Source organism: Hemicordylus capensis, chromosome 3 (assembly GCF_027244095.1).
Source record: "Hemicordylus capensis ecotype Gifberg chromosome 3, rHemCap1.1.pri, whole genome shotgun sequence".
Taxonomy (NCBI): Eukaryota; Metazoa; Chordata; class Lepidosauria; order Squamata; family Cordylidae; genus Hemicordylus; species Hemicordylus capensis.
The window spans coordinates 188,597,202-188,612,264 of record NC_069659.1 but is presented as its reverse complement, the minus strand read 5'-3'; the positions used below and the strand labels follow the sequence as shown (position 1 = coordinate 188,612,264).

General features: G+C 44.7%; 1 protein-coding gene across 2 annotated transcripts in view; it reads right to left on the bottom strand.

The window, feature by feature from the left end:
- Nucleotides 1-15,063, bottom strand: part of FGFRL1 (fibroblast growth factor receptor like 1) — a 274,981-nt gene that overhangs the window by 2,514 nt on the left and 257,404 nt on the right. For both annotated transcript variants that reach the window (XM_053309697.1, XM_053309696.1), the window contains 2 exons: nucleotides 7,440-7,724; nucleotides 2,876-3,229 (listed from right to left, as the gene is read on the bottom strand). In XM_053309697.1, the coding sequence (XP_053165672.1) occupies nucleotides 2,876-3,229; nucleotides 7,440-7,724 (639 nt within the window). The remainder of the gene's footprint in view (nucleotides 1-2,875; nucleotides 3,230-7,439; nucleotides 7,725-15,063) is intronic.

Here is a 15,063-nt window from a genome sequence, read left to right as displayed (position 1 = left end):
TCCCCGCTGTTACTGTAAAAAATCCCAGTAGTCCTTTGCGCGCGCGCACATCGTGTGCGCACTTCACGTCTCTGTGACGTGCACGCGCACAAAGGACTACTGGGAGTTTTTTACAGTAACAGCGGGGAAGGGGCGGCAGGGAGGTATCCTGCTGCCCCAATTACTCTTGCAATTACGGCGCCAGAGCGGGAAAGCGGCGGGAGGGGTAAGTAAACCCTCCCGCCGATCTTAAAGATACCCCCCACCCCAGTGCTGGACCGCAGTTGGCGGTTCCGTGCACACCCCTAGAAATTTAGCATGCCACTAAAGAAGGAAGGCAGAGATTATTTAGTGCTGATTGCTTGCAAACAAAAAGAGAAACCTCAGGAATGCAGAATGAGTGCCCCTGCCTATTAGCCAGAACGGCTGGTCCAGACAGACAATAGATATTGTCTTAGAACAAAACAGGGCATTTAACAGGATACAATTATTGTCTGTAATCCATTTTCCTGTTACCATTATTCTGCTGTAAATCTTCCCCAAGTGAGTTCCCAACCATGAAATTCTGAATGCGTTTACTCTCATAGACCTGAAAAAGCACCTCTCCCATTTCTCCATTTTAAATCACCCCTTTCTGATATGCTTACAAATTATAACTGTTGGAGGTCTGTTAGATATGTTTGCATATTGTGTGTATTTAGGCCTTCAGAACTAATGGCTTCTACCGCCCTCAGCAAGGGGTTCAGATCCAAAACTCAACCCACTGACTTCCCCTTGTCTAGTCAGGAGTTCAGAAATTTCAGATAAATACAGTAACCTGTTTGTTTGCTCTTAGAAGTGTTGCATTTTCAGGGCTAGTGGAAACAACATCTTTTTTTATATCACCATCATGGGCAATTAAGCTAGAGTCTGAATTGCAGGGGAACATGGACAATAGATCTGCTGAGATAAGAGCGGCCATTTCTACAGGATTGCTTTCAGTACAGTCTTTTAAGTGAAGCTGCTCCATTATCACTGAATTCTGTTATGGGAAGCAGCCCAGTGAGAACCATTAAATGCATTTCTGTTTGACAATCTCAATGAATTTCTAGTCTCTGCCCTTCACTAATGGGACCCTTCCCTAGTCTGGAATGTCATTGTGTAAAAGAATCCTCTAGAATAATAGTATAGGGATGTGCGAACCGGTTTGAACTCGAACTGTTCAAATCCGAACCAGAGTGGTTCGATGGTTCGAATTCAAACAAAACCAGCCATCAGGTTCGAGCTGCAGGTTCGAATTCGAACCAAACTGGGGTTGGTTCAATTCGAACTGGTTCGAACCTCCAAAAGTGGTTGGGTTGGTAGCTGGCACCCATGGGTACCTACCTTCCAAACCCCAAAGCAATCAGACACTCGTACGATTTTTAAAAAAATGAATTTATCACCTTCTGTGCACTAGACCACCACTCACTCTGGGCCACCCCAGCACCCCACAAGTGGCTTTAAGGTTTTTCTCCATGGGGAAGAATGGAGGTTTCAGCAGCCCCATAATTGCACTTGGGGGGTGCTGTAGTGGCCCAGAGCAAGGGTGCCAAGCTGGTACTGGGTTTTGTTGTTTCTGAGGTGTTCTGAGTGTAGATTCTTTGGTAGCATATTAGATTTTCAATGACAAACCATGAATCCACTCTCATCTGCTAACCTTAAAGACACATAAACTTCAAAAATCACTTAGAAATCAGCCCTTTGCCCAATTCCTTTCAAATAATTCTGATAGCTTCCTTGCCCCCTTGGGCACTACCACCCACCACACTCTGCTGTAGGCCACCCCTTTGCCCCCAATGTGAAGCTATAAATTTGCTGACACCTCCATGCTTCTTTATGGAGAAAAACCTTAAAGACGCATAAACTTAAAAAATCGCTTAAAAATCAGCCTTTTGCCCAATTCCTTTCAAATAATTCTGATAGCTTCCTTGCCCACCTTGGGAACTACCACCCACCACATTCCACTCTAGGACACCCCTTTCCTCCCTGACGTGAAGCTATACATTTACTGCAATCCTCATTATTCCCTATGAGGAATTCCAAAATAATTTTAAAATTCACCAATAATCGGAGGAGTGTCCGATTGCCTTGGGGCTTTGTGGATGGTAGGCAACCCTGGGTGCCGACCACCCAGCCCACGTTTGTGCCCCTAGGTGCTCCACAATAGGGGTTAATGGGCTGGTTCGGGTCCTATTATACCCTATGAGAAAAATAATTGAAAATATTTCAAATATTCATAAAAATCGTAGGGGTGTCCAATTGCTTTGGGTGGTTGTTGGCACCCATGGGTGCTCCACAATGAGGAATAATGGGCTGGTTCAAGTCCCATTATACCCTATGAGAGAAAAAATAAAAACAAATTTCAAAAATTCATTTTAAAAAATCGTACGAGTGTCCGATTGCTTTGGGGTTTGAGTGGCAGGTACCCATGGGTGCCAGCTACCGCCCCACCCACTTTTGGAGGTTTGAACCAGTCCAAACCAGTTCGAACAGGTTCAAAATGGCTCAAATGCGAACCGAACTAGGGGGAGGTTCGAGCAAAACCAAAACCAAACCACCCTCTCCTGGTTCAAGCCCAGTTCGAATTCAAACTGAACCGAGCAAACCGGTTTTGTGCACATCCCTATAATAGTATTCGCTGAATACCATACTTCGAGCCTACTTTCGTTCCACTGATGAAAATGTGCTGATGAAAATGTGCAGATTTCCTGTGAAATTGAATGAATGGAGCCTATATAGGTTAGCCTGGGACTCAGGCAGAAAGTTCCAGTGGCTATAGCACTGATTTACAAGACAGAAGAAAGAAAGAAAGAACAGACGAGAGGCCTAAAAACCCAGCAAACAAGGAAAAGCTTAGCCCCCATTATACCCTCACCTGGCAACACCGTGAGAAATGCACTTCGGAAGCTGTATCCCATGGTGTTTGCACCTAGGCAGATGTACATCCCGGCATCCTCTTCTTTGGCTCTTGTAATCATGAGTTTGTTCAGGTAGGACCCATCAGGACGAGACCAGACCTCTCCTGTGGGCAGCACCACAAACTTCTGCCCCCCAACGTCGATGGTCGAATTGTATTTGTTCTCAGTGCCATATTCCACTCTCTTCAGCCACTGAATGACAGGTTTCACGTCGCTCCTCACTTTGCACTGGAAAGAAGTTGTCCCTCCATAGTCCACAGTTGTGTTCACAGGGTGTGTTCCTGTAAGAATTGGCTTGGATCTTGTTCTCTCTAGAGATAAGTGAAAGAAAGAAAGAAAGAAAGAAAGAAAGAAAGAAAGAAAGAAAGAAAGAAAGAAAGAAGCAATTTATCTTCTCTAGCAACAATTCAGCCAAAGGTAAACACTTCTGAGCCCTAATTATTTCAAAGGGACAGAAATTTGTTTTACTTGCTTAAGACTGCAGTCCTAAACACTGAGGCTATTCACACAATTGTAGAAAATTGTGTGAATTTTTGCTAGCCTCCGCTAGCCCGATTTTCTACAATCGTGAGAACCACCGGGCTCGGCTGTGAGCCCGGTGCTTCTTGAGCGGGTAACCCGCTCAAGTAGCCCACCCCTTAAACTGGGTTTGTGGAGTGAACACTCCGCAAACCCGGTTTTTAAAATCGTGAGTAGCCATGGTTTGGCTTCACGCCATGATTACTCACAATTAGACCCCCAGCAGGAGGCTGAAAAGCAGCCTCCTGGCTCGGGGGTCTCCCCAGTATGTCCTGTGCACTCATGCAGGGCATACTGGAGCTTCTGGGGGCCGCGCAGCCTCTGAACTCCCCAACCCCCACCGGCTCCATCACGGAGCCGGCAATTGTGTGGGCGGCTGATCCGGCCGCCCAGGGCTCCCACACCGATCGTCTGAGGAGACAGCAGACTTAGCCCGCTCTCCCCGCTGAGCTTCCCAAACCAGTTCTCACTGATTGTGAGACCCGGCTCACTATCAAAGACAGTGGCTGATATGCAGAACAGTCTCCTGAAGATGCCGTGTAGGCAGTAGCAGAGTACACAGCAGGGGGAGTGGGGAGCAATTTTTGCTGCTCTCTCCTGCCTCCATAAGTACTCTTTGTCTTCCAAAAACATATAACTAAGAGTCAGCAGCCCCCAGGGACATATTTCTGAAATGCAAAGAGCACTTGCAGAGGCAGGGGAGAGCAGCAAAAATCTTTTCCCCTTCCCCTGCATGTGCACTCTGCTGCCCAGGAAGACTTTTGCTGAGTTAAGACAGCCTCTCCTTGCAAGGATACAGCTTCTGCTTCATCTTCAGAATGCTGCCAGTGAGACTTTCTTCCAAGTAAACATGCGTAAGATTGTGTGGCACTTTCCCCATAGAACACAATTGGACATAAATTAGCTTACATTTGGTTTAATCATGTCTTCTGTGTTTTTGGCATGGTGCTTATTTACAAGGAGAGAGCAGTGGGAAAGTTATGAACTGTGTTTTGCTGTATGAACTGTGTTTTGCCCCTGACGCTTGTCTCAGTAATATAATTTAGCATTACTTGCTTTTTCTTTCTGCTTTTTGTGAGCTTTATTGATGCTGGATATCAGGGAATTCATTTCTTCCAATGCTCCTCTTTTACCCATGCTACATTTATGCCTCATGTATACTTTGAAATTTAGAATGTCAAAACTTATGTACAACCACATTTTGGGAGGGACCATGATGTACTGGGAATCCAATATATTTTACACTTTGTGGATCAGAAAAATTATTTTTGAAAAGATAGCCATTCCAGCCTGCATGAACATTTAAAGTGGGAATGAACCCACAGGGCTGTAACTCTCATTATGAATTTTAATGAAAGGGCAATTTCCAAGATGTTCCCCATTCTAACAGCATAAAGTTAACCAAGGAGTAACTATTTAAAGAGGCATTTGACCAAGATCAATAATATAGAATCTGCAAAACAAACAAAAACCAGAAAGTATTTCCCCGAAGGAAAAAAGACATTTTCAAGTTTTACAAGTAGGTTTACCATCATAACCTACTTGTAAAATTCATAAATTAACAATCTAGTTACATCAACAGGATTTATACAATTAAAAAACAAATTTACTAAAGCACCATCTTTAAGTCAATATTGTGCATCTCCTTAATATCACTATCTAGATCAGGACTGCATAACTTTTGACTCTCCAACTGTTGTTGGACTACTAATGGACTACTTCTGTTATCCCTGACTATTGGCCATTGAGGTTGGGAACGTTGGGAGATGTAGCCCAACAACAGATAGAGGACTGAAGTTGTGCAGCTCTGATCTAGACTCAGGAAAGTGGCCTGTCCTCCAATTCTTGTAAAACATCATGCACATGATGGTTTATAAACATCATTATAAATCATAATTAATTAATATGCCTGTGTAGCAACTGTTGCATTGGGATGCATATTAAAACAACACCTACAACAAGGAGCTCAGAATGTGAGAGGTGAGGCTACAAATTATCTCAATGTGTTCATGGCAGACATGAGGATTAAAGCTGGAAAGAGCTACGTTTTGATAAGCAAGTGAGGCTGACAAGTGACCAGTAGCTTAAAAAGTAAGTTTAAGTGAGGAAATGGGATAAATCCTGAACTACTTCATAGCATGCTGTTAAAATACAAAGAAACCCTTCAAACTCTTATCTGCTTAAGCCTGGCAACTGTTTTCATTCTTAGCCCACAAAGGCTCATGAAAACAAAGGATATGTGCATCTTTAGCTTGATAAAAACCAAGATAAATGGGGATGGGAGGGCTTGTTGCAAGTGCTGCCTGGTTTTGATGAAGTGAAAATGCCACATCTGACATTAAGATGAGGCTTGATTCATTTCCTTGTCTCTGCTCCTGATTTTAGTGTAAACACATGTTTTACTGCCTCCACACAGCTGCATCTTTTATCAGTCCCAGATGTCCAGCAGGTTTGTACGCTCTACACACAACAGAATTCTTCCACATGTGCTTTCCATTCACATTTTTCCACAGAAAAAAGAGTGATCATGGACCAGACTACTGCCTTGGAATGTGGAGAGTTCCACATCAGAATTAATTGTATTATTATGCTAAAATCAAAGAATGCAATCAGGTCTATTACAACCAATAAGAATACTCCTTTCATTTTGGTGGACATGACTTGGACCTGCAGGGGCTTCCTGTCTAATTCCTGTTAGACCACACACCTGTGATTCTAGCACATTGCCTACATAAGGTCATGTTTCACAGTGGTGTGCTGGGGTAGCAACCGCTTGGCTCCACCTGGAGCACATCCTGAGAACAGGCTGTAACAGGTGGATGGCAGGTTCTCCAGGAGCAGTTTTGATAGTCTGTTGGTATTTAAATATATCAAACCTTCTCCCAACAGCCTCTTTTTCAGTACTGCAGGATCAAACTGTGTTTGAAGCAACATGCAGTGATGTCACACACACACACACACACACACACACACACACACACACACACACACACACAATTTTGACTTCAGCATAGTTAGGAAATCAGATGGAGTGCGGAGATGAGAGGGCACAAGCATTACGTATGCAACATGCTTACAGGAAGTAAAATGGTGGTGCTGGTGATGGTAATAATCTAATCACTTCTGCCACTTTTTCTCTTCATTATATGTCCTTCAGTTGTTTTTGAGGCTGTTCACACAACCAGAAACTGAGTAGGACAAGTGACTTACCCAGGTTTAGAAGCTGTGTGTGCTCCCAGTTTTCGGTTATGTTGGAGCAAACAACTAGGTGGGAGGAGCAGAAGCGATTGTATGGGGAAAGGAACTGGGTAGGGCAGTGGCATCTACCCAGCTTTCATACCCATCATTTGACCAAGGTAGGAACCAAAGCTATCCTACCCAGTTCCTGTCTCCCACACAATCACTTCTCCTACCTAGTTGTTTGCTCTCACACAACTGAAAACTGGGAGCATGCATAGCTCTCAGACTTGGGTAGAACATTTAACCTACCCAGTTTTCGGTTATGTGAACAGCCTCTTTGCTTACATTTTAAATAATCCAGGTAATGACATTTTATCATTTCTTTTCAGCGGCTTTTTGCTATTTCAGATATCTTTTCCAAGAGTCCTGCTCCAATACAGTTTTATTGTGACAAAATCTGAAACATTTCCAGGTAGCCCAGATTTTAGCAAGTGCTTGGCCTTTCTTTGCACAGGTTGGACCTGGCTAGATAGCAATGAAAGGTTCTGGTAGGTTTCACCCTACATTTCCTTTTTTTAACTTGCCTTTTAAAAATACAATCCACCTGTTTGTACTAACTACCTCTCCACATATTTCTGGGTCCACAACAGCACTTACACCACAAGGTTGTGCAGAGTTTGGGGCACATTTCTATATGAATATTTCCCATTCTCCAAGCAAATCTACAAGAGTTCATTTGCACTTACTTCCTGATACCCATATGACCAGAGCAGAGGCTTAGCCAGCCTCCTCTCATTCCCCTAGCCCAAATGCAGTACTTACGGATCACTTCAACTTTGTAGGTTGCATTAATCTCCCCAATTCTGTTGAAGACCCGACAGGTGTATTTCCCACTGTCCTCAGGCTTTAGGTTCTTCAGGTTCAGCGTCCACTTCTTCCTTTTGTTCTCACCAATCTCCTGTGGGGTAAGAGGCTTGTTGTCTTTCAACCAGCTGATGTCAGGTCGAGGATTCCCACTGGCTACACATTTCAGGCGGACTGAGCTCCCCACGGGCCGAGCAATCACTCTCCGTCTCATCTTGGCAGGCTGGGTGAACCTAGGTCGAGCTGCAAAGACAATAAGATGCCAAGATTTTTAAAGAATCGACTAAAAGGCACACAGTGAGCCAGAGTGCTATACCTAGGAGCAACGGTGGCTCAGTTCGTAGGACACTAAGCTCTACGGGTGAAGGAAGCACCCACTACTGCATCATACAGGGGTGCAGTAATGTTGGAGTTGGCCCTGGGACACTATGTGGCAATGGGGCCTCCCACTTCCTGTGTCTCCCATGGTATCTTTGCTGCAGAAGAACTATAAAGAGCAAGGTGTCATCCAGCAGGTCCCCCCACTTCCTCAAGGGTGCAGGGACACTTGCCCTTCCCCTTGCAGCTTTATTATAGCTGCACCCATGGCACCATGAGTTGGCACTGTTGTCTGAGATGATTCCTAAGATAGCAATAGCAATAGCACTTACATTTATATACCGCTCTATAGCTGGAAGCTCTCTAAGCGGTTTACAATGATTTAGCATATTGCCCCCCAACATTCTGGGTACTCATTTTACCGACCTCGGAAGGATGGAAGGCTGAGTCAACCTTGAGCCCCTGGTCAGGATCGAACTTATAACCTTCTGGTTACAAGGCGGCAGTTTTACCACTGCGCCACCAGGGGCTCTTGAATGAAAGGAAGATGAAAGGAACCAGTATTTTTCACCCAAGCTGAGTTAGTTCATCACAGTTGCCCAATCTCTTCCAGAAACGTAGCTCAAGAAAGAATCAGAAGCACAGAGAAAAATGGTATGAACTGATTATTATCACTGTGAACCATTTATGTGTTGTATTTTAATATTCAGGTTTATTATTAGGTTTTTCCCCCTTCAATGTAGTGATAAGCAAGCTTTCCTCAGCTTACTTTGGAAAGCATTCCATTTCTTCAAGCTTTCTCAGAAAATCCCAGGAAACAATTTTGCGTTTTATTCCAGCCCTTCTGAGAAAGCTTAAAAAGAGAAAATCTCTGCTGAAGTTTTATTTATTTTAGTTTTATTTTATTGTTACATTTATATACCACCGTTCATTAAAAACAATCCCAAGGCAGTTTACAAAAGTTAAAAAACATACAATAAAAATGACAATAAAAATATTAAACTAAAATTTTTGAAACAAATCTAATTTAAAATCTATAAAATACAAACATTAAACTATACATGAGTAAAATACATAGAAGCAGCAATAGAAATAATCTTGTAAAGGCCTGGATAAAAAGCCAAGATTTAACAAGCTTTCTAAAAGCTGTGATGGAGACCGAGGAGCGAATGGCCACTGGGAGAGCATTCCAAAGTCTGGGGGCAGCAACAGAGAAGACCCTGTCCTGAGTGCACGACAGCCGAGCCTCCCTCATTGTCAACACCCAGAGCAAAGCCCACTCAGATGACCTCATCAAGCAGGAAGCAACCCTTGGGAGCAGGCGGTACCTCAACTACCCCGGGCACAAACCGTTAAGGGCTTTAAAGGTCAAAACCAGCACCTTGAATTGGACTCGGAAATGAACTGTCAGCCAGTGCAACTCTTTCAGAATGGTTGTGATGTGCTCCCACCGGGCAGCTCCAGATAAAACCCTAGCCACCGCATTTTGCACTATCTGCAGTTTCCGGATATTTTTCAACGGCAGCCCCACGTAGAGCGTGTTACAGTAATCCAGCGGTGATGTGGCTAAGGCATGGGTAACTATAGGCAGATCTGCCTTCTTGAGAAAGGGATGCAGCTGGTGCACTAGTCGAAGCCATGCAAAAGCACCCCTGGCCACCGCCTCTACCTGAGCTTCCAAAAGCAGAGCCGGGTCCAGTAGTACCCCCAAGCTGTGTACCTGCTCCTTCAAGGAAAGTGCAACCCCATCCAGAACCAGTAAAATCTCCTCATCCCGATTGGCTCCCCTACTGACCAACAGCACCTCCATCTTGTCCGGATTCAATTTCAGTTTATTAGCCCACATCCAATCCATCACGGCCTCCAGCCCCCGATTCAGGACATCCACCAACTCCCTAGGATCAAGTGACAAGGAGAGATAGAGCTGAGTGTTATCTGCATATTGCTGACAACTCAGTCCAAGTCCCCGGATGACCTCTCCCAGCGGTTTCATGTAGATGTTAAATAGCATGGGGGACAAGACCGAACCCTGCGGGACCCCACAGGTCAATAGCCATGGGACCGAGCAGTAGTCCCCCAGCACCACCTTCTGGACCCTCCCCCCAAGAAAGGACTGGAACCACTGCAACGCAGTACATCTGATTCCCATACTTGAGAGGCGGAAGGATACCATGGTCGACGGTATCGAACGCCGCTGAGAGTTCCAGCAGAACCAATAGGGACACACTCCCCCTGTCTAGTTCCCGGCGTAGGTCATCCACTAGTCTCAGTCCCATATCTGGGGCGGAAGCCAGATTGAAAAGGGTCCAGATAATCTGTATCATCCAAGACCCTCTGCAGCTGGGACGCCACCACTTCAGTTCAGCCCTACCTCCTTCACCAAACTACCTGTGAGCTCCCACTACCCTCCTAGTAGATGGTAGGCCATTCCCTCACCCACCTATCTGGCTGTGGCTGCTATTCCAGCAGTGACAAGGAGGAGAGGGAGGGAGGGAGATCTTTCTCCCCTCCCCCAAGGCAGTATACAAGGCTCAGATAGTCCTGAAAAATGTAATGTTCATAAAGAGTTACTGACATCCCCAGCAGCCTTTGTGAAAACTACAGTCCCCTCAATAAGTAGATAGGAGGGAAGATATGAGGGGGCTTGGAGGATCATTGGTAGGTTGGAGTCACTGCTGAAAATTGGTGAGAAGGATGGGGGTGGGCAGGATTCCTCTCTGAGTCAAATTTAAAAAGTGAACCAGAGAAGAATTATGGGGCTTGCCTTATATTAGAGGCAAGCTTTGCCTTCATTACAGCCCCTGAAGCTTGCACTTCTAAGGCAGGAAATATGAGTGTTGGCAACATCTCTACTTCAAAGGGCTTATAAACAACAAGCTCTAATGAATTTCAAGCTACTTTCTGATTTGCCAAGTGCTATGGCTACAATCCAAAGAAGTTAATGTGCATGTCAAAGAACAGTGTGCAAAGTTGGATTTTTCTATGTAGCATTCATGTTACTGTTCTACAAATGATGAGACATGCTGCTGTTTTTACAGTGAACAGTGATGTGCCTCATCAGCTGTGAGCATGCAAAGCTGCATGCATGTTTCCCTTGCCCACAAGCTCACAATTCCTCTAGATCACAACATTTATCTTGTTTACCCATATAAAAAAAGTATACAACTTAAGTTGGGGACCCAAAACTGTAAAGAGAATTGACCAAATTTCATGTCATGAGGTAAAAGTTGGACATGCTGAAACCAGGCGCCCCAGCTCCAAGTTTGGCAATCGTATCTTTGAAGGTTGTAGTCTGGCAGGGTGTCTCAACTGTCCATCTAAAACTTGTCAAGTTTTAACTGGCTTGGATGCGGTTTAGATGCTGGGTTGCACTTTGATCATCCAACTGGCTTGGATGAACACAATGCTGGCCCGCACTTTGATCATCAACTGTGCGACATAAATCAAGGTACCTGATAGGGCAGAATGCAGGCGTCAGTCAAAAAGTCAAGAGAGACTACTACAAACATGTGAGGCAGTCAGAGCAATTGTTATACCCAAACCTAAAAACGACTAGTAAGGCCATGGAGGCCAGTGCATAGCGGATAATTGGAAAAGGAGAACTCAATCAAATAAAACTAGATAAAAATGGGGTTTTATTTGAGATGAAAACGATCTTTGAAAAAATAAAATAATGAAAGATAGCCTGAAATCATAAATTTATCGTATCTAAATATATTATCATAGAAGTAGCTGGTATACAGAAAGTAAAAGCATTATTGATTTTTCTTAACATGGGAAATGCATTCAATAATACTGAATGGCCTTATTTGTTGAAACCTTCACATAATATAGCATAGGTAGATTTTTAATAAAATGGATAAAAGCAATATATAGAGATTCAGTAGTTTCTGTTTGGATTAATAATTATTTTAGGAAGTTTCACTATCTAAAGGGAAAAGACTAGAAGGTCTTTTTTACACAAGCATATTAGCATTGCATTTAGAACTACCGGCGAAAGCTATCAAGTCAAACCAATATTTATTTATGTATTATATTTATATACCACCTGATATGTGTAACTCTAGGCAGTGTACACAGTTTAAAACTATATATATATATATATATATATATATATATATAGAGAGAGAGAGAGAGAGAGAGAGAGAGAGAGAGAGAGAGAGAATAAAAAGAATAAAAACAATTCACGGAATAAAGAAGTTAAAACAATTTCATAGGATAGAAACAATTAAACCATTTAAAATTAATTTCAGATAAAAGCCTGAGAAAACAGGTGCATCTTGAAGCAATCAGAGATGGAGATGCTCTTATTTTGACAGGGAACATATTCCAAAGCCCCAGGGCAGCCAGAGAGAAGTCCCAGTCCCGAGTTGCCGCTGCTTGTGCAATGCATTGTGGGATAGGTGGAGGACCTAGCTTCTGATATCATCAAGGGAGAATGCCGTTGCAGTGTTCATATGGGTGCATGAGCTGCAGAGCCATAAGTAGGCTCTGGTCCTTTGGGAGGCATGAGGTAGGAGTGTGCCTTCCCTACAGCCCACCCCCCGCCATATGGTTGTGAGAAAAGGCTCAGTGTTGTACACCTAAGATTGAATTGACATAATAGTAGCATCCAGATAGAAGTGAGTACTAACACTGTTATCCTCACATTATTTTGCATAATGAGTCAGAGGGCTGGTTCAGGTGATACTTTGTCCACTGGCCCAACCACACACAATAATGAGCACCCAGGTCCTTCCCCCCTCCTGGTGCACTGGGTCACCTTTCCCTTATCACATGGGGGAGGGGGCTAGTACATCCAAACCACTCCTCTCTATGTGCTAGAAAACTAGTTCGAACTAGTATTTGTAGCGCGTGTAGAGGGGCAATTTGGATGACTCCTCTGATATGTCCCTGGAGGGGGAAAGATGTGTGTACTCACGGCGTGCATGTGTCTTTATCTTGTGTGATCAGGCCAGTGAGCAACTATTGCCTGAATTATAGTGGCTAAACTAGTCATGCTGGTAGTGCTGAAGACGGCAATCTTCTTGCAGGCAGGGGCAGTGGGAGCTACCATGTTGGGCAAGATCCCTTGTCCGTTGGTCCTCCACACCACAGCTAGCAAGAGCCCTAACACCGAGAGATCTACCTGGAGAGGCAGGGCCAGAGGCAGCATGTGGCTCTGCAGAGCTTACTTGCAAGGAAGCACGCCTGCCTGCAGAGAGGATCCTGTCTAGCTGAATGGGGGCTTAAGAACATAAGAACAGCCCTGCTATATCATGCCCAAGGGCTATCTAGTCCAGCATCCTGTTTCACAAACTTGCCCAGCAGATACCTCTGGGGAGCCCACAGGAAAGAGGTGAGGGCATGCCCTCCCTCCTGCTGTTGTTCCCCTGCAACTGGTATTGAGAAGCATCACGCCTCTGAGGCTGGAGGTAATAAATGATCTAGAAGTTGGGGTAAGCAGTCAAGTGCCCAATTTTATTTTATTTTTAATATCCCGCTCTTCCTCCAAGGAGCCCAGAGCGGTGTACTACATACTTAGGTTTCTCCTCACAACAACCCTGTGAAGTAGGTTAGGCTGAGAGAGAAGTGACTGGCCCAGAGTCACCCAGCTAGTTTCATGGCTGAATGAGGATTTGAACTCAGGTCTCCCCAGTCCTAGTCCAGCACTCTAGCCACTACACCACACTGTTCTCCAATTTGCAGATGACACTAAACTATTTAGTGTCCTGAAATCCACAACAGTTTGTGAGGAGCTCCAAAAAGAACTCTAAACTGGGAGAGTGGGTGACAAAATGGCAAATGTGTTTCAATGTAAGCAAGTGTAAAGTGATGCATACTGGGGCAAAAAAACCCCCAACTTCACACATATGCTGATGAGATCTGAGCTGTCGGTAACTGACCAGGAGAGAGATCTTGGGGTTCCAACTTCTAGATCATTTATCTTTCTCCTCAGGCTTATTCCTGAGGAGACAGACATGGGGTTGTGTGGATTGGGCTGCCATTTAGGCAAAGTACTGGGTTTCAGTACCGAAAGCAGGAAGGCCAGAGAGGTGGCCGTCCTGCTAGGGGAGCAGGAGGAGGCGGAGGACCTCCTCCATGGATCCTGGAGGAAGCATACATAACATTGGGCTTGGTGGCCAAATACCAGACAGATTGCATTTCCTCACAGACATTCCTCTTCATGTAAATGAGGACATATCCAGGTGAAATGAGGATGCTTGGTAACCCTAAGAGGAAAAGTCCTGACTGAGTTAAAACCAGGGAGTTACCTGGTCACAGTCTTCACCAGTACCTCAGAGACAAAAGCAGCAAGACCATGTCCTTTGGGCCCAATATGCTGGCTCTGCTACTTTCCCAACTATAGTTTATACAAAATTTTAAGTCTGAGCTTCTTGTTTAACTGCTACTATGGACTGGGCTATCTGGTCCTCAATCAGTACATATCACCCATCAACTTCTGCTAAGGGCTCAGCACCTTTGTAGGACGCACTATTAATGCCTACTCTGGGAGGTGGGTGGGCCCAGCTTTCTAGCCATGGCCCACCCACCCATGTGACCCATGGCCACTGCCTGATTGTGCCCCTCCCCCTTACTATAGCAGCAGTCACAATGTGGAGTATGGCAAGGGGAACACGACATGTGGCCACCATTTGCTAGGACACTGTTGTTTCTGCTGCTGGCCCATCAAGAATGAAAGACACCTGCACCTGCTGTTATGCTAAGACCCACCTAGGCAGGAAGGGGCTCCCCAGAGGTCCAAGGGCCTTCTTGTCAAGGGCCCTCCTCAGACTATGGCTATGGAAGGATACTTTCCTCCTCCTTTCCCAGCAACTCACTTCTTTGGCTGACAGCTCACAGGCACAGCATCATCCTACCGACTTCTGTGATCCTGCCAAGTTTGGCTTCTAGTCTGGCCACAGAAGGACCAACCTTACTTTAGTAACTCTGATCAACTATCTATGTCTTGAAATGGACAGGGGAGATACAGCCCTGTTGGTCTTGTTACACCTCTCAGCATCTTTCAACACAACAGGCCACATTATCTCATTGCAGTACTTGCAACATCTCAGTGGTCAAAGTGGATGGTGATGAAGGGGGTTTATTCATCTATCCTGATGGGGCTAATCTGTGGAGTGCCACAGGATACTATTGGGAGAGATTTTTAGAAGCTTGGAAATAAGGAGTCCTCAATATGCTGATGACACTAGCTGTGTTTTTCTTTTTCCATGTCAGCACCACTGTCTGACAGTTGTGATGGACAAATAAGGATCTGGTGCAG